Source organism: Zingiber officinale, chromosome 7A (assembly GCF_018446385.1).
Source record: "Zingiber officinale cultivar Zhangliang chromosome 7A, Zo_v1.1, whole genome shotgun sequence".
NCBI classification, from domain to species: domain Eukaryota; kingdom Viridiplantae; phylum Streptophyta; class Magnoliopsida; order Zingiberales; family Zingiberaceae; genus Zingiber; species Zingiber officinale.
Window position 1 is genome coordinate 102,759,142 of NC_055998.1, and position 19,809 is coordinate 102,778,950.

A 19,809-nucleotide genomic window follows, 5' to 3' on the forward strand; every position below is an offset into this window, starting at 1 on the left:
ATCAGAGATGCGTCCCAATCCTCGTATGGTAGTGGTTTGCTGGCGTTATCAGTTGGTAGTTGGAGTCCGATTTTGACAATCATCTAGACTTCAAAGTGAGTCTGGAGATATGCCTCCATCCGACCCTTCCAGTACCCAAAGTCGTCTCCTGTGAATAGCGGAGGGCGGGCTATATTGTAGCATTCTTGAAGGGCCATTTCAGATCAACCTAAAAAAGAAAACAACTAAAAAAAAATGTTCCAGGACTTGGTCCTGGCTTAGTAGTGCGGAAAGAAGAAAATGGATTACGAACTCGGGTGGTGCTGCACCAACTACGAGCAGAAAGCCGATTCGAAAAAAAATTAGAATCTAGCTATGAAGCTAAATTCTAATCGACTCCGAAAAATCTGAAAATACCACGAAAAGTATTTTAAATGGTGGTTGCACCGATTCAAAATGACCCCGCTCTGATACCAATTGATGGATCGAAAGCGCTAGAGGGGGGGGTGAATAGCACTCGTGGCTATTTCGTTTTTCGAAATATCGGAATCGTAAAATTAAGTAACGCAGCGGAAAAAGTAAAGAAAGCACAGAACGACGCAGATGTTTTACTTCGTTCGGAGCCTATGGCGACTCCTACTCGAAGGCTCGCGGTCCTTGACCGCTTTTGGTGGGCAACAACTATAATATCGGAAAGATTACAATTTGAATTACAATTAATGCAATAAGTAAACTGATACCGACAACAAAAGATTGAAGAGTCTGAGCTTCGGGTCGTCGACGTCAAGTAGTAGCACTTCAAGGTCGTCTCGTTGGCAGCACTTCACAGAAGAAAGCTTAGAATTTTTTGTTGTTCTTTAGCTGCACCCTCAACCCTCTTTTTATATGACATTCCGGGCGCCTGGATCCCTTCCGAGCGCCTGGAGTGTGACGTTGCCAACCAACCAGGATGCTCCACGTGGCGAAGTCGCGGCAGGGATAAAACTTGGTCCCGAGCGCCCGGACCTGTTCCGGGCGCCTGGACCTCCGGGCGCCCGGATCCATCCCGGGCACCCGGACCACCTTTTTCCAGCAGGTTCCTCTCCTGCAAAACAAGGTTAGTCCAAGCAAATACCCTGCAAGACACTGTTAGAATCTGATAAAACATAGTACAAAAGAACTGATAGTCTTCGGACTCTCCGAGTCTGACTTCGGATTCCCAACCGGAAACCCTAGGTCGACCCGACGCCTACTGTTCCCTCTACGGGGAACGCGTCCTCACCTACTCCCCTCAGGAGAGATTACCTGATGCCAATCCGGTCCTCCAGACCAACTGGACTTTCCGCCTAGGGTTACCACCCCCTAGGACCTAGGGTTACCGCCCCCTAGGGTTTTTCTCCACCTAGGGTTGTCACCTCCTAGGACCTAAGGTTGCCGCCCCTTAGGGTTTTCCTTCACCTAGGGTTACCGCCCCCTAGGACCTAAGGTTGCCTCCCCTTAGGGTTTTCCCTCACCTAGGGTTACCGCCCCCTAGGACCTAAGGTTGCCGCCCCTTAGGGTTTTCCCTCACCTAGGGTTACCGCCCCCTAGGACCTAAGGTTGTCGCCCCTTAGGGTTTTCCCTCACCTAGGGTTACCGCCCCCTAGGACCTAAGGTTGCCGCCCCTTAGGGTTTTCCCTCACCTAGGGTTACCGCCCCCTAGGACCTAAGGTTACCACCCCTTAGGATTTTCCCTTTGCCTAACCGCAGCTAGGACTTTCCTGAAACACTTATTCAACATGTTAGATCACCACAAACCTTAACTTTGAATCCTTTGCCATTATCAAAACTTAGGTTCGATCGTCGGATGCTTCCCGCACCAACACTATACTGTCATAAACGCTGTCATACATCTGATTTCCATTCCTTCAACATATTGATCAAAAGCTTTCGCTGGAAGGGCTTTTAAATTTTAAAACTCTTTTAAAATCATGAGGATGGTTACAAAAAGGAAAGTTTTATCAAAAATTAAAATCTTTATTTTAACTAAAATAAGGAAAGATATCAAACCTTTCTCTTAATCTTTTGTAGAAAACTATAAAAGGAAAGATTTAAATTTTAAACTCTCTTTTAAAACCATGACTTCCACATAAGAAAGATTTTAAAAAATAAAATCCTTTTAATTTATTATGTCCGGCCACCTAAGCTTGGGTTCAAGCTAGGGCCGGCCACCTACTTGCTCTATCAAGACTTGATCTTGGCCGACCCCTAGCATTGGCTTGGCCGACCACCTTAAGATGGGTAAGAAAGTGGGTATGAGTGGGTATAACACTTTATAAATAAGAGGCTACGACAGGGACCGAGAGGAGGAATTGGTTTTGATCTCCCAATGAACTTGAGCTTCCCGTGTTCGCCCTGAACACCCAACTCGTGTTCATCAATAATATCTCATTCCACTAAAGAGTTATTATTGAACTACTGCACCAATCACATATTACTATATGGGTTCCTTCTTATTATGAGTGTGTTAGTCTCCCTGTGTTTAAGATATAGAATGTCCACTAATTAAATGAGTTACCAACAACTCACTTAATTAATATCTAGCTTCAAGAGTAGTACCATTTAACTTCATCATCATGTCGGACTAAGTCTACCTGCAGGGTTTACATAACAATCCTTAGGAGCTCTTCTTGGGGACATTATCAACCTAGATTACTAGGACACAGTTTCATTCTATAATCAACAACACACAATATAAATAATACAATTTCCCAACTTATCGGGTCAATTGATTTATTGAACTAAATCACACCCTTTGATAAATTAAAAAAATGAATATTAAGTGTTTGTGCTTGTTATTATATCATGATTAAAAGCACACACTTCCATAATAACAAAGGTCTTCTTTTTTTATGCAGTCAGTATAAAAAGAACTTACCTTAAATGATCCTACTCAATACACTCAGAGTGTACTAGTGTAATTTTATAGCTAAGATAAACAAATACAAATTACATTACAACTATTCCAATGGTTTGTTCCTTTTCATCTTAGTCGTGAGCTACTGTTTATAATTTATAAGGAATTGATAACATGATCTTCTGTATGTGACACCACACACCATGTTATCTACAATATAAATTAATTGAACAACTACGCTTAGCATATAATTGTAGACATTTGACCAAAGTGATAATTTATTTCAAAATATTTACAAAAAGCTAGGCTTTTAGTATACACTCTAACACTATTAACGCTGTCATTGATCTGAGCTCCTATATAAGGAGGATGCGATCACAGGCAAAAGACACACAGCAACACAAGCTTCTCTCCACCTTCATTCCCTCATTCTCTGTTGTGCAACTCCTGCTCGACCAGAGTGCCCGTGATAGCATTCGGGTGCCTCTCAGTTCGCCATGACTACTAGTACTTGGTGGAATCACGGTCAACCGTTGTATCTTGGGAAACAGACGACCCGAGTAAACCTCGAAGCACTGCCGAATGTGGGGCGAATCTTTTTCAAGGAAACTGCATTAGTCGCAGACCTCGGTCAGTTTTCTCGGTCGGTCTCTTCATCCTCCCGATTGGTCTCTTAATCTGCACGGTCAATCTCTTCATCCGCCCAGTCTGCCTGTTTCGCTTGGTCGGCCTGTCTGCTCGCCCGGCGGGCTAGTCTGTTCGCCAGACCTGTCTGCTCGATCGCTCGATCTGCTTTTCGCCAGACCTGTCTGCCTCTCGCTAGACCTGTCTACTCGCCCGGTCTACCTTTCGCCAGACCTGTCTGTCTCTTGCTAGACCTGTCTACTCGCTCGGTCTGCCTTTCGCTAGACCTGTCTGTCCACCCAGTCTGCCTCTCACTCGGCCGGTCTGCTTCGCCCGACTTGCCTGTCCAGATCTGTCTGTCCGCCCAGTCTGCCTCTCGGTCGGCCGGTCTGCTTCGCCCGACCTGCCTTTCTGTCCGCCTGATACCAGATCGTCCCGCTTGCCTCTCACTAGACCTGTTTGCCCGCTCGATCAACCTTTCTGCCCTCTCAGTTAGCCTTTCTGCCCGGTTGAATTTTTTGATCTACTGCACCCGCTCATGCTGCTCGGCCGATCAACCCGTTTTGTCAACACTGTACAGACTGTCTTCATCATCTGATAATAATCAACTCTTATTGGTAGTCTGAGATTATCCACTCAGATCATTTCTATTATAAATTAAATTTAAATTTTATATAATTTTAAATTCAACTAACAATGTATTATTTTCTCCAATAACTCTGACATAACGTTAGGCACAGAGAGTTCACTCTTCCTGTTCTTCATTTATATTTTTACCATAACTCTTTTACCATAATTGTTTAATGCTCTATGATGATTTAACACCGTTATTGTGGTGCCAAAGATAAAATAAAAGAAAACAAAATAAAAGAAAACTTGTCATGCCCGAAGTTTGGTGATCGGTCTAGGAATGCGATATGCATCGAGAGGCCTCGATGAAAAAAAGCGTTATCGGTTGACTCTATCTCCCCGCTTTAGGCGATTTAATGCGTGCGGTGCTCCTCCCGTCTCGGGGTCAACCTCCTCGTCGTGGTCCGCGGCCTTCCACCCTCTACCAAAGAATCCTTGGCGCACACCTCTATATATTGCAGGTCCCCAGCCGGAGTTGTATCCTCGGGGTACGCCAAGTACCTTTAACTATCGGAGGAGGTGGAAAGAATCCTTAGCCGCTAGCTCCAAAAAAAAAAAGGAAAAAAACAAGAAAAAAAAAAAGAAAAAAGGAAAAAAAAAAGAAAAAAAAAAAATGGAGTTCGGCGTCAAATACTTCTTCTTCTACCTCCTCTTCCTAGCCAACGCTGTGCTTTTGTCTACCGCCCACATCGCCTTCTACGACGATTACTGGCAGAAAAAGGCCGAGGAGGCACGCAATAACACGCTCAACGCCTATGTGACCGACCCCAGCACCGTTGTCAACCACTTCAACTCCGCGCCTCTTTTGTCAGTCCCAATTCCATCATTTGCTCTGTTTGAGAGATCTCATTAATTTTATCTATCTATATATAATTATATCATGCCACATGATTCATTTGCAGTGATCATAATAGCACGAGGAGAGGGCTGGGGCACCGTGCGAAGGTGAAGGGCTGCTTGGCCACCAACCCCATCGATCGGTGCTGGAGGTGCCAACCGAACTGGGTTAACAACCGCAAGAAGCTGGCCCTGTGCGCAAAGGGGTTCGGCCACGACGCCATCGGCGGACTCCACGGAAAAATCTACGTGGTCACGGACACCTCCGACGACAACCTGCTCGACCCTCGTCCCGGCACGCTCCGCTACGGAGTCACCCGCGACGCCCCCCTCTGGATCGTCTTCGCCCGCGACATGGTCATCCGTCTCCAGCAGGAGCTGATGATCAACAGCTACAAGACCATCGACGGCCGCGGCGCCAACGTGCACATCGCCTACGGCGCCGGCCTCACCATCCAGTTCGTCAGTCACGTCATCGTCCACAACCTGCACATCCACGACATCAAGCCCAGCTCCGGCGGTAACATCCGCGACTCCGAGACCCACTGGGGCGTCCGCACCCGGAGCGACGGCGACGGCGTCAGCATCTTTGGCTCCTCCCACATCTGGGTCGACCACCTCTCCCTGTCCAACTGCGCCGACGGCATCATCGACGCCATCGAAGGCTCCACCGCCATCACCATCTCCAACTGCCACCTCACCCGCCACAACGACGTAATTAATTATATATAATCATAAACATAAATCTCCGTCGATCGGTAATCACATCCCCTGATTAATTAATCTGGATCAGGTGATCTTATTGGGCGCCAGCGACTCCTACTCCGACGACGCTAAAATGCAGGTCACCGTGGCCTACAACCACTTCGGCAGAGGCCTCGTGCAGAGGATGCCCAGGTGCCGATGGGGCTTTTTCCACGTCGTGAACAACGACTACACCCACTGGCTGATGTACGCCATCGGCGGCAGCATGCATCCCACCATCATCAGCCAAGGCAACCGATTCATGGGCCCGCCAAATCAAGCTGCCAAGGAGGTACGACGTCGATCGAGAAGGATTTCGATAGTAGTTAATTAATTACATATATCTATATATATTAAGAAGATTTGGATGATGGCGCGCGATTATATATACAGGTGACGCACAGGGAGTACGGAACGGAAGCAGAGTACGCTAAATGGAATTGGAGGTCGGAGAACGATCAGTACCTGAACGGAGCGGTCTTCACCCAGACAGGGCATAAAGTGTCGACGAAATACTCGAAGCTCGACTACATCAAGGCGAAGCCCGGGAGTTGGGTGGCGAGGTTGACTCGCTTCTCAGGATGCCTCAATTGCAAGGCGAACAGTCCATGTTGATGCGAATTGGGAGCTAGAAGATGGATGATGAGTGCGTGCATGGGGCGACTACTGGAGCAATAAAATCAGTAGATCGAATTTCATTGGAATATGTGTTGTCAAAATTATTCTGTTTCTATGTCGTCGTGGGCTCCTGACTTCTTTACAAGATGCCGCCAGTAATCGTTGGAAATTCTTTTTGATTGCTTTCTTTCTCTACTGATGAATTTTAGCAACTCGAACTTGCCCTCCAGTCCAGTCCAGGCATATTCTCTACGCACATTTATTTTTTCGTTTAACAAAAAAAAAAAAAAAAAATCCGAGGACCCGAAAGCTCAAGTATTATCCTGGCCCACCTCTTAGCCGAGCATACAAATAAATTAAATTAATTGTAGGGATTTTAATATTTTTTTATGGATTGACCGTCTAATTAGCAACCCACTTTGGAATGAGTTTGGCTAAAGTATTAAATATAATGGTTGAGGAAGCCAATACCTCTAAGTTCAGTTGAATCGACTTTTCATATGCAAGAGTATTTCTATGATTTCAGAATTTATATTTGAAACTTTTTAGTCAGATACGATACTCATCGATTGTATTCGACCTCCAATCCACTAGAACTAAGTTAGTTCGCTTTCAAAGCCTGAGTTGATATAAGTCAACAAAATATGACTGGGGCTAGTAGTTAGAGGCCTTATAAGATATAAGTCATATATGGCATCAAACTTCACGAGATTCCTCTATGAGGTTCGACCCATAACATCTAAACATCAATCCATCAAGTGGCCTAGATTCACTCGAACTTTAAAGTTGATTATTTAATTTCCCATTGTAAATATTTTTGGTGAAGCAAAATTGTTATAGTTTTCCAAAGATTTTGACAACTTTGTTGAGCATATTTTAGTTGACCAAAAGCTATGTAGTTCATGCAAAATGCTTCTTTGGAGCAATATTTTTAGTGGTGTTTATGAAGTTGTTTAGGGTCACATTACTTGTTATTTCAAAATTATTTATGTTTATGTTAGGGCAAAAATTAAAAGGGTGCCCATTATTTGTATTTTTCGTCAAATGAGCATTTTTTTTTTTAAAAAAAAGGGTCAAATGAGTGACCCGTTACGCCCCTTTTAAAGTGATTTGTCCAAAATACCTCTGCATTATTTGATTATTCAACCGTATAGAAACTAACAACTAACTTCTACAGTTATAGAAGCTAACATCTAGTTTCTACAATGTAAAGAAGCTAGCAACTAGTTTACATTATTTGATTATTCAACCGTGTGGAAGCTAAAAGCTACCTTCTACAATTATAGAAGCTAGTTGCTACCTTCTATAACGATAATTTTATATCAGTTTGATTTTGATTTTCTAAGTGATAACCTAGTTAAAATAATATTTCAACGAATAAACCAAATAATAGGGACTCCATGAAACTCAATACATTGCATGCATGTCAAAATTAGTATATAACTTTTACAATATGTAGCAACTACTAACTAGTTTCTACACGTTATAGAAGCTAGCCGATAGCTACTACAACAACGCTGAATTTAGGGGGTATTTTTGAGATAAGGGACGATCATTTGTTCAAAGGGGTGCTCATTTGACTTTTTTTTTTTAAAAAAAAAAAGAAGTGCCCATCTAATGTGGCAAAAGGCGATTCGCTTGTCCGGAGCACCTCCGCCAACTCGTCCCTAGGCCAACATAGAGAAGATAAATTACGAATGGCTATTAGCCATTAGTATCGGTGGTAAGACATGGGGGAGGTATGCTTGGACATGTAAAGTTTTAACTCCAAGACCTCATATGTCAATACTCTATACCTTAACCACCGCATCACTCCGAGAAGACAAAAGTGCCCATCTAATCGAAGTTTTATCCTAGTGGAGTCTATCCTGTCCCAAGCGCTTGAATGCCAACGTGCGCCGACCAATCAGTGGCTGCCACCTCATCCTGGTGCAAGCTAAGGTGATTAAGGTGTCTGGATCATTTCTAGGTGCTTGGATTAGCTTAGGGCCTCTGGATCCCTTCTAGGCGACTGGATCAACACTTTTAGGTTTTTAACTTTTACATCACAGAGTTAACATAGAAAACAAATAATATGGAAATAAAGTAGTTTAACAATCTATGGACTATTCGGTCCTGACTTTCGGATTTCGCTGAAATCCTATGTTAGATCTAATAGGACCTTTGCGTCCGTCTAGAGGGGGGTGAATAGCTTTTCTTCGATTTTCACCTACAACTTGTTAGCGGAAGCAAATAGAATAGAATAGAAATAGTGAAATACTAAGAAAACAATGCTAACTCCTCGATTTACTTGGTCTCCACCTCCTTGAGGTGACTAATCCAAGACACACACCCACACGATCAAGCTTCACTAAGACTTTCTCCTTTTCGAACTAAGAACGAAGGTGGAGAAACCTTTACATGATTATCTCTTCCTCTTAGAAGATGAGAACTAAGCTTGGGAGGAGGAGACTGAGATTCTGTCAGCTTAGGAATCACTTGGAGAGCACTTTCGATTAGAACAGTAACATCTTTCTCCAAGCTCCAAGAATTATTTTTATAATTTTTCCTGACATCAGTCGACTGATGTACCAATCAGTCAACTGATAGACTTCAATGGTACTTAAGATTTGGTGAGATTTTCTACCGTCATTCCATAACGATCACTTACCAGTCGATTGGTACTGGGTTGCAATCCGTCTGGTTGCTCTCTGTTCATTTTGTTACCTAGTATCAGTCGACTGGTATAGATATCAGTCGACTGGTACCTTATAACTTGAGATTTACAACATTTTACAACCTAAGATTTACAACCCTTTACATATTTCTTTTTTACACTTAAACCATTCCCTTAGCTTAGACTTTATGCCTCCAAGCATCTTAAATCATCCTTCCACCCTTAGAATGCTTCCGTTTCCACGGCTCCTCATCCTTGCGCTTGCCTTCAAGTGCTACCTTTAGCTTTGTCATGCTGAGTCTCCTTTTACTAGGAGGCCGTACCTCTGGGACTTCATCCGCCAAGACTATCTTCTTGGACTTGCCTTGCCAAGTCTTCATACTTTTCTTTGTACCTGCTTACTCAACATTTATTTTAGATCACAAATAATGCCTAACTTAAACTTATTTAACCAAACATCAACAATGAGCAATGTCTAGAGCAAGATTACTCTAACAATCTGTCCCTTTTTTATGTTTGGCAAATTGTTTAAGTTAGATCTTTAAATATGCAACAACCATAAAGCATAGTAATATGGTGATATCCATGAAGTATAGTAATATGGTAATATCCATAAAGCATAGGCATAATGAAGTATCTATCCATATCTCCCCCTTTGACATACAACAAAAAGATATAGAAAACATACTCCAGCATGAATCTAAACTCCCTCTTAATCCAAAAGTTCTTCCAAGATCAAGATTCAGAAAATGCAAAAAATTAGAAAACAACCAAATAAGTTATATCCTGAAATAGATGTACTTATCAATAAGCAAGAAGGAAAGACATAGATAACCATAGGCAAATGATAAGAACTACTGCAATGCATAGCTGTGATACAATGTCATAGGAGGCAACTAACATACAACTAGCACAGTCATGAAAAATAACAAACTAGAATAGTGACATTAGTGTTCAAGATAAACAAGAGAGAAATATGTCTATGCCAAAATCAATCTCAACATCAACTGGAACCTAGGCAGCATGCCTAAAAATCATCACTAGAAGGAGGTGGAGGGGCCTGGTAAGCCAAATCCCAGCACTGCATCATCTCATACATCTCTGTTTGACGATGCCGAGAGGCAGCCCAATCCTGTTGGAAACCATGAAACTCTTGAAATCCCTGACACACTATCTCCTCCAACCGAGTCAACTGATCCTCGATGGTCATAGGAACAGGAGCTGGTGCTAGTGATGGAGTAGGAACATCCGCCTCCTCCTTGTCATCAGACTCCTCTGCAGCCTGACTACTCTAGACCATCACTCCGTGGTGTCTCTCAATCCCTGCTAGAGATAGCTGTCGGGACCCGATCTGATCATAATCCTTAGATAACTGATGTTGTTGGCCCCTAGTGACATCTATACCTCTAGATGCAAAAAAATGAAGTCAAGATGTGGCAAAATGACATGTATAACTTCCCTTGGATAGGGCTAGAGAAATGCAATATGGACTCAAAGACCTGTAGAGAAATGTCGATATTGATCCTTCTCTCTAAGGTATACATCAAGACCAGATGGGGTAGCCTAATCTTGGCATGTCCTCTAGTGACAATAGGTAAGATACATGCAATGACAATTTTGTAGGGAATGTTACTGTGGGCGGACATACATGTGACATCAAAGATGCACCTCAGTGGAGCCCTAGGAGAATTGAAGTAATACTGATGGATCACCTCGATCGACAGATGAGAAAACAAATCAGTAAAAGGCTCAACAACAGTAGGAAAGCATGTGAATGTGCTATGTGAACCCCTACACCCTAAGAATGACTGAAGAATGCTAGGAGTAAACTCAATGTCTACCCCTCCAACACGAGACACCCATGTCGTACTAGTGCTAGAATGCAGGTTATTATAGAATTCCCTGCACAGATCCAAATTCACTGTATACGTGCAATTAACCAGCCTATCTAACTCAAAGTACATAATGGTCTCCATGATATCAGGAACTATCTCAGTAAAATATGTTTGGTTTAGATACCGACAATTCATCATAGAAAAGTCAGTATTTCAGCCTCAGAACGAAATTGATCTGTTGAAGGAACCGGGGCGGACTGCCGGGAGGTTCCCTCGCCAGCCCTGCACTTTTGCCTAACCCTAGTCATGTGAATGCAATGCAAATGTGTGCCATATGAACCCAATCAGAGAAGGAAAATAGGAAAGACACATACAGAGGAAGGATTAGTCTTAAATCACAACTAAACTTGAGAGATATTTGTTAGAAAATGTTACCTTCGTTCCATTTCCATCGAATTTGAAGGATGAGCGAAGAAGAGATGAGTTAACTACAAAAAAAAAAAAAAAATCGTAGCCGTAGTGTCTCGGATGCTTATGGCACTGAGAAGCAAAACAGGAAGCCAAACTCGACAAAGAAGGAAATAGGAGTAGATCGAGGAAGTACAGGGGTTTTAGGTGGCTGGAGGTGACTGGAGGCGATGAGGTGACACTCTAGGTTGCGGGCGACGACAGGTGGCTAGTGGAACTAGGGTTTCCATTGAGCCGCCTGTCGCGTAGAAGATTATAAAACCACGATTCTCAGTCGACTGATGTAACTATCAGTCGATTGGTACCCGAAACAAAAATGCACAGAGCCCTCTATTTGTAAAAATCACTGTTACTAGTCGATTGATATCTGCACTAATCGAATGGTACCCTATTTCAGCCTAATTCTGCAAAATGGAAACGATTTCAAAAACCTACCAAGAATTTTATGGACCTCCAAAAACCGCCAAACTTTGTGGAGAGGTCTGTTTTAGCAGTGTCTGCTTGAAAATTATATATGTAAAAATATATAAATCATGGATCCCAATCTTTACACAATGTTTCAAAGCTAGCAAAGTGATGTAGGATATTCTTGAGCAAAAGTCCTAATTCATACTTCCTTATAATGTCTCCATTTATACTGGAGGAAAATGCATTCCTTGCATTTGTTTGTATGGTATTTATGCATCTCATCCTAATTCACATGCATGAAACTTGTGCCATTGAGGTAAATTTCCAATCATATTCAAGGAGCTATGTACATATTAATTTTGCGCAAGCCTTCCCAATGATTGGTTCAATTAAGGATTAATGATACTAGATGTCATATTGGCTCAAGGTAATGTATCATAACGAACATGATGAGCCAAATGCATCATCCTAACATCTCACATAATGTCTAAGTGAAGAAATACAAAATCAAGGCTTCCTAGGTCATTTGTGAGATGCATTGAGGTATATATTCTTGATGTTATATGGGATCATGCAATGCTAAACCCATTATTCTACAAAGCACATACGAAGTTCTCTCCTAAGAGAGGTGAACTTCGGCAAGATTTGACTTAGAGTCAACATAATTTAGTACAATGTCTCCTCTTACCACATAATCTCTAATAAAGTGATGTTTCACTTCAATGTGCTTTGTCCTAGAATGGTGGACCAGAATTTTGGTTAAGTTGATGGTGCTTACATTATCACATAACACTTTAACTTTGGAGTAGTGAAGCTCATATTCTTCTAAAGTATGCATCATCCAAAGTAATTGGGCTACACAACTACCCATAGCTACATATTCGACCTCGGTGGTAGATAAGACAACACAAGGTTGTTTTTTACTACTCCAACTTACTAAGGAGGATCCAAGAAAATTGACATCCACCACTAGTACTTTTCCTATCTAATTTGAAACCCTCATAATCAGAATCAGTGTACCCAATCAAGTCAAAATTCCAAGCCCTAGGGTACCAAAGTCCGACATTAAGAGTGTTCTTGATGTATCTCAAGATTCTCTTTACCGCTACTAAGTGAGATTCTTTGGCACAAGATTGGTATCTTGCACACATACCTACCGCAAATAGTATATCCGGTCTACTAGTGGTTAGGTATAACAAACTATCAATCATACTCCTATATTGCTTTGGGTCTACTAATTTTCCTTCTTGATCACTATCTATCTTGGTATTAGTTCCCATAGGAGTAGATGCTCCTTTAACATTTTCCAACCCAAATTTCTTGATAAGTTCTTTAGCAAATTTGATTTGGTAGACATGGGTTCCTTCTCTAGTTTGTTTGACTTGTAATCTTAAAAAGAAACTCAATTCTTCAACTAGATTCATTTCAAATTCACTTTCCATATGTTTAATGAAATCATGAAGAAGTTCATTATTTGTTAAACCAAAAATGATGTCATCAACATAAACTTGTGTAACAAAAATATCTTCATCCTTAGATTATAAAAATAAAGTTGAGTCAATTGTTCCTCTTCTAAAGTCCTTGGAAATTAAGAAAGATGAGAGTCTTTCATACCAAGCCCGGGGAGCTTGTTTTAACCCATATAAGGCTTTCTTAAGTTTATAAACATGATTTGGGCAAGCTATGGTGTCAAACCCAGGTGGTTGTTCTACATAGACTTCCTCCTTAATAAACTCATTAAGGAATTCCGATTTCACATCCATTTGATAAAGTTTGAAACTCATATGAGCGGCATATGCTAATAGGATCCGGATGGACTCTAATCAAGCAACCGGAGCATAGGTTTCATCATAATCAAGTCCTTCAATTTGATTGAAACTCCTAACTACTAACCTAGCCTTGTTTCTAGTAACTTTTCCTTGATCATCCAATTTATTTTTAAAAACCTATTTTGTTGTAATAATTGTACTATCATTGGGTCTTAGAACTAATTCTCATATGTTACTTCTTTCAAATTGTTTCAACTCTTCTTACATTACTAGAATCCAATCCGTATCAAATAAGGCTTCATCAATTATTTTTGGTTCAAATTGTGATATTAGAGCAATTTGATTAGTATGATCTCTAAAGTAGGATCTAGTGCTTACCCCTTGCGTAACATCTCTAACTACTTGATCAATAGTGTGATCTTGATGATGCCTTAAGGTCTTAGAAATTATGGGATCAACACCTTCATGATGTTTATTGTTTCCATTGCTTCTTTCATCATCCGAAACATTTCTTCCTCCTCCTGAATCAATACCCTCTAAATGTAGGTCATGTATTCCTTGAGTAATGTTTTGATTTTGTTCAATTATATCCTTATCAATAGATGATTTCCTAGGATAAGTGCTAGTAGACTTATCAAATTCAACATTGGATGATTTCTCAACTGTTTGAGTCCTTTTGTTGTATACTCTATATCCTCTACTAGTAGATGAGTATCCAACTAGGATTCTCTCATTTGATTTGGCCTCAAATTTTCCTAAGTCATCTTTGGTATTAAGAATATAGACCTTACAACCAAAGACTTTGAAATAATGAATTGTAGGAATTGTTCCATTCCATAATTCAAAGGGTGTTTTTCCTAAAAATTTATGAATCAAGACATGATTTTGGATATAACAAGTGGTATTAACCACTTCAGCCCACAAGTAGCTAGGTAAGGAGTATGCATTAAGCATGGTCTTAGCCACCTCTTGTAAAGCCCTATTTTTCCTTTCCACTATCCCATTTTGTTGAGGTGTTCTTGGACAAGAGAATTCATGCTTATAGCAATTTTCTAAACAAAACTTAGAGAAGTTCAAATTCTCAAACTCTCCACTATGATCACTCCGAATTCTATCAATTTTTAGGTTCTTTTTGTTTTCTACCCTCTTGATAGATCCTATGATTGTTTCTAAAGTTTCTCCCTTATATTTCAAGAAATAAACCCAAGTATATCTTGAGTAATCATCAACTATCACCAAACAATATTTATTACTTATCAAGGAAGGTGTTCTATGACAATCAAAAATATCCAAGTGCAATAATTTTAATAATAATGAAGTACTAGTTAAAGTTTTACCTTTATGTGATAACCTTGATTGCTTACCCTCTTGGCATGCATCACACAATTTGTCCTTGATGTACTTGATTTTTGGTAGTCCCTTTACTAGCTCTATCCTGGCTACCTTGGCTACGTTCTTCATATTGAGATGTCCAAGTCTTCTATGCCATAGTCATCCTTCCTCTTCTTTTGATATCAAACACTTAATAGAAGGGTTAGAAACATATGAAAGGTCAACATAATAGAGATTTGTTCTTCTATATCCTTTTAACACAATATTTTCAAGACTCTTGTGCTTAACTAAGCACTTATCAGGGTGAAACTCTACATTGTATCTGGTATCACATAATTGACTAATACTAAGCAAATTAAATTCTATATTTTTAACCAATAGGACTTTATGAATGATAATTATATATAATACCCCAATTATACCTTTACCTATAATCTTGAGCTTTCCATTATTCCCAAATGATATCGTTCATTTCTTTATATAATTTATTGTAGAGACCTTGCTCACATCATTGATCATATGTCTTGAGCAACCACTATCCACAATCCACATACTTGCATCCTTCTTCTCTTCTACCTAAGCAACTCTTTGGTACCCATGCACTTGATTTTGAAATGTCATTCAAATATTTCTTAGGCACCCAAACTTGTTTTACCTTGCCTTTAAGATTCTTCTTGACTTTGTTTCTAAGTGCATCATTTCTAGTACCAATGATTAGAGACATGCATGCAACTTCCTTTTCCTTAGGTCTATATCCTATTTTGTCTTTGTTATAAATGGCTCTTTGGTCTCTAATGATTATATCTAGATATTTGGATCCATTTGTGAATTTCTCTAAACATGCTCTTAGTTCAATCACGCCATTCTTCAATTTTTCATTTTCTCTCTTGAGCACACTTAACTCACTAGATGTACATGCATCATTTCTAATAGACTTAAGTTTTCCTTTGAAGGTCTTCACCTTAGATTGTGGTTTAACAAAAGCATTCTTGAGATGAGCAATAATTTTATAAAAAAATTCTACTTTGAGAGATTCTTTTACCTCATTGCCACTTGATGATGATCCATCACTTGACTCCTCTTCATTTGATGAATTATCTTCACTTGACACTTCCTCTTGGCTTGATCCTTCTTTGTCATCTTCAAACGCCATAAATGCCATATGTCAGGTAACATGACATAGCTCATCTTCATCTGATGAGTCAATGCTTGGTGTATCCCATGTAGCTTGGGCCACCATGGCTTCCTTCTTCCTTTTCTCCTTCTTCTTCTTTTCCTTTTCTTCTTTCTTCTTCAATTCCGGGCAATTTGGCTTGATGTATCCTTTCTTATTACATCCATAACAGATGACATTAGTGTTATAACTTGAACTTTGACTGCTTTTACCTTTTGAGGGTTGAAACATCTTCTTCACATCCTTTCTTGTGAATCTTCTTGTTCTTCCCATCACTTTCTTAACATAATGAGCCACTTGCCGACATTTCATCATTACTATCTGCTGGCTCTTGCTCAGATTTGGATGATCAGGATTCCACCTTCTTTTCTTTCTTCTTTTTCTTCGCCTTCTTTTCTACAATGAGAGCTATACCCTTCTCTTTCGAAGACACATTAGCTTGTTCGTGAAGTTTAAATTTGCAAAATAATTCATCAAGCTTAACTAAAGAAAGATCTCTAGAAACCTTATACACATCAACCATTGATGTCCATAAGGTGGTTTTAGGAAAAGATTGAAGAACATACCTTACTAAGTCTCGATTGTCAATTTTCTCGCCTATTACATGAAGCTCATTTACTATCTCCTTGAATCTACCATGCAGTTGACTCACGGTCTCATTGGTCTCCATGGTGAAGGTTTGAAGTTTCCCCAACAAGAGATCTCTCTTGGCCCTCCTTGATTTACTTGATCCTTCATTTAACTCAATAAGTTTTTCTCAAAGCTCTTTGGCAGAGTTGAATAGTTCTACTTTGCTTAATTGCTCATTTGAGAGTCCACATTGTAGGGTTGTTGTGGCCTTTGCATTTGCTTGGGCCTTCTTTGCCATCTATTTTATCCAATACTTGGTTGGAAGAGGTGCTCCCGACCCATCTTTTGGGTTCTCAAATCCATCTACAACACTAAACTAATTTTCAATATCATTCATTAAGTAATACTCCATCCTACCTTTCCAATATGCCAAGTCGTTGCCATCAAAGAAAGGTGGTCGAGCGGTGCTATATCCCTCTTGAAATGTCATCTTGATGCTTCAGTTGACGATGAGTTCTTCCAATATGATCCGGGCTCTAATACCAATTGATAGGACCTTTGCGTCCGGCTAGAGGAGGGTGAATAGCTTTTCTTCAATTTTCACCTACAATTTGTTAGCGAAAGCAAATAGAATAGAATAGAAATAGTGAAATACTAAGAAAATAATGATAACTCCCCAATTTACTTGGGTTCCACCTCCTTGAGGTGACTAATCGAAGGCACACGCCCATACGATCAAGGTTCACTAATACTTTCTCCTTTTTGAACTAAGAACGAAGGTGGATAAACCTTTACACGATTATCTCTTCCTCTTACATTATGAGAGCTAAGCTTAGGAGGAGGAGACTGAGATTATGTCAGCTTAGGAATCACTTGGAGAGCACTTTTGATTAGAATAGTAACATCTTTCTCCAAGTTCCAAGAATTGCTTTTATAGTTTTTTCTGACATCAGTCGACTGATGTACCAATTAGTCGACTGATGGGCTTCAACGGTACTTAAGATTTTTTGAGATTTTCTCTGTCGTCATTCCATAACGATCACTTACTAGTCGACTGGTACTGGTACCGGTCGACTGGTACTGGGTTGCAATCCGTTTGACTGCTCTTTGTTCGCTTTATTACCTGGTACCAGTCAACTAGTATAGATACCAGTCGACTGGTACCTTATAGCTTAAGATTTATAGCATTTTACAACCTAAGATTTACAACAATTTACATATTTATTTTTTACACTTAAACCATTCCCTTAGCTTAGACTTTATGCCTCCAAGCATCTTCCCTCAGCATTGTGCCCTTAGGATGCTTCCATTTCCGTGGCTCCTCATCCTTGCGCTTGCCTTCAAGTGCTACCTGTTGGATCATGGAAGTCGTTAGAGGAGGGGGGGGGGGTGTGAATAGCAATCAAAAATTTCGAATCGAGTACGCAGCGAAAAAATAAACGACACAATGCTAACACTAATTTTACTTAGTTCAGAGCCATAGTCGACTCCTATTCCAAGGCCTTCACTCATTGAGTGCTTTCATTGGACAATTCACTAGAAGTTCGCAAAAGATTACAGAATTAAGTACAAGAATTCTTTAAAGGAAATACCAACAACAACTGAAAATAAACTTGAGACGCAAGTTGTCGGAGAAGCTTCGCAGTGTAGCAAGAGCGTCTTGGAAGCAGCGCGCACGAGAGCAATAGTGGAAAAAAGTTGTAGTGCTCAACTCTAGAGGTAGGCTCCTTTTATAGGAGTGCTCCGGGCACCTGGATCCCTTCCGGGCACCCGGATCGTGACGTTGGCCCGGCCAATCAGAGAGCTCCATGTCTGCAATGAGATATAATTTGCCTTCCGGGCACCCGGATCCCTTCCGGGTGCCTGGACCGCCATTTTTCAGAAAACTCATTTTCTTGTAAGAAAATATTAGTCCAAAGCAAAATAAAAGTTATACTACCCTGTAAAATAAAGTGTTAGTTTAATTATAGTCAAGAATAGATAGAGTAATTAGATTCTATCTCATCGAGACCAGAATCTAGTCACGATCTGAACTTAGACTTTCGAAATGGATCTAAGTTGGATCGACGCCTAAGTTTCCTAACCAGGAACGCGTCCTCACCAAGTCACCCCCTTCCAGTGACTTACTTTAACTTACCTGCCAGACATCCAATCAGCCCGTCGACCTATCTGGACTTTGTGCCAACTATCAAGTCAACCCGTCGAGCTAGCTGGACTTCGTGCCAAACATCCGGTCAGCCCATCGACCTGTCTGGACTTTGTGCCAGTTATCTGGTTGGCCCGTCGACCTAGCTGGGCTTCTCCTACACACTTGATCAAGGTATTAGATCACAACGAAACTAATTTAACCTTACTTTGTCATTCATCAAAACTTAAGTTAGACCATTAGTGCTAACCGCACTAACAATTTCTTCCTTTTTTATGCAATGACAAGCTGGGTTAAGTTAGTAAAAAAAAGCAAAAAGTAAGCAATTAAGAGCAACGACATGATTTTTTAAGTTGGCCTCATTTTATGTTTGGTATTTTGTTGCTAACTAACTTAAACCACCTAACCCTCCCTATTTGGTATTCATCAAAAAAAAAAAAAAACATAGACAAGTAAAGAAATAATTGGTTAGGTAAAAGAATACAAATTTGACAATAGAAAATTTTGATAAAATTTTCAGGTTGACCTGGGGGAGTTAACTTAGAAAATAAGTTAATGAAAATTTTTTGAAAAAGTCGTTTAAGACAAAAATATAAACTTTAAACTTTCGATATCAGAAATAATTTTCAACATATTCTAACTTTTTTAAAATGGCTAAGATTTGAAAAATAACACATATTTAAAAACTAAATTTTTGTAACTGTTAAAATGGGGTAGTTTTTAAGTTTACCAAAAAAAATATTTTGTAAAATAATTTTGCAAAATATTAAGGTAAAAATTGACTATCTTTGTAAGTTAAAATAAGTTTGCATAATTGAAAATATTTTTTTTTAAAAAAACAAGCTTGTAAAATTTTTTAAAACTAATTTTCAAAAATAATTTTATAAAAGCCAATTTTCAAAAATAATTTTATAAAAGCCAATTTTCAAAAATAAGTTCGTACAATTAAATAAAATTTTTAAAAACATTTATTAAAAATAAGTTTATAAAATCCAATTTTCAAAAATAAGTATGTAAAATTAAAGCAATTTAAAAATAATTATGCTCAAAAATAATTTTTACAAAACAATTTTATAGAAGAGAAAATAATTTTGTTATAAATAGTTTTACTAAGTATGAAAACAATTTGAATTAATCTTCCCCT

The 19,809-nt window shown here is 39.8% G+C and overlaps 1 protein-coding gene across 1 annotated transcript; it reads left to right on the plus strand.

Moving 5' to 3' along the window:
* The first annotated feature begins 4,721 nt into the window (after positions 1–4,721).
* LOC121999579 (pectate lyase-like) lies at positions 4,722–6,452 on the plus strand. The gene is made up of 4 exons (XM_042554241.1): positions 4,722–4,915; positions 5,011–5,659; positions 5,739–5,981; positions 6,083–6,452. The coding sequence occupies exons 1-4, from the start codon at positions 4,722–4,724 to the stop codon at positions 6,302–6,304; spliced, it is 1,308 nt and encodes a 435-aa protein (XP_042410175.1). The 3' UTR covers positions 6,305–6,452.
* Positions 6,453–19,809: the final 13,357 nt, after the last annotated feature.

Coding starts and splice junctions, on each gene's coding strand:
- LOC121999579 (XM_042554241.1), top strand. CDS start 4,722: ATGGAGTTCGGCGTCAAATACTTCTTCTTCTACCTCCTCTTCCTAGCC. Junction 5,660..5,738: donor ACCTCACCCGCCACAACGAC/GTAATTAATTAT, acceptor AATCTGGATCAG/GTGATCTTATTGGGCGCCAG. Junction 5,982..6,082: donor CAAATCAAGCTGCCAAGGAG/GTACGACGTCGA, acceptor TTATATATACAG/GTGACGCACAGGGAGTACGG.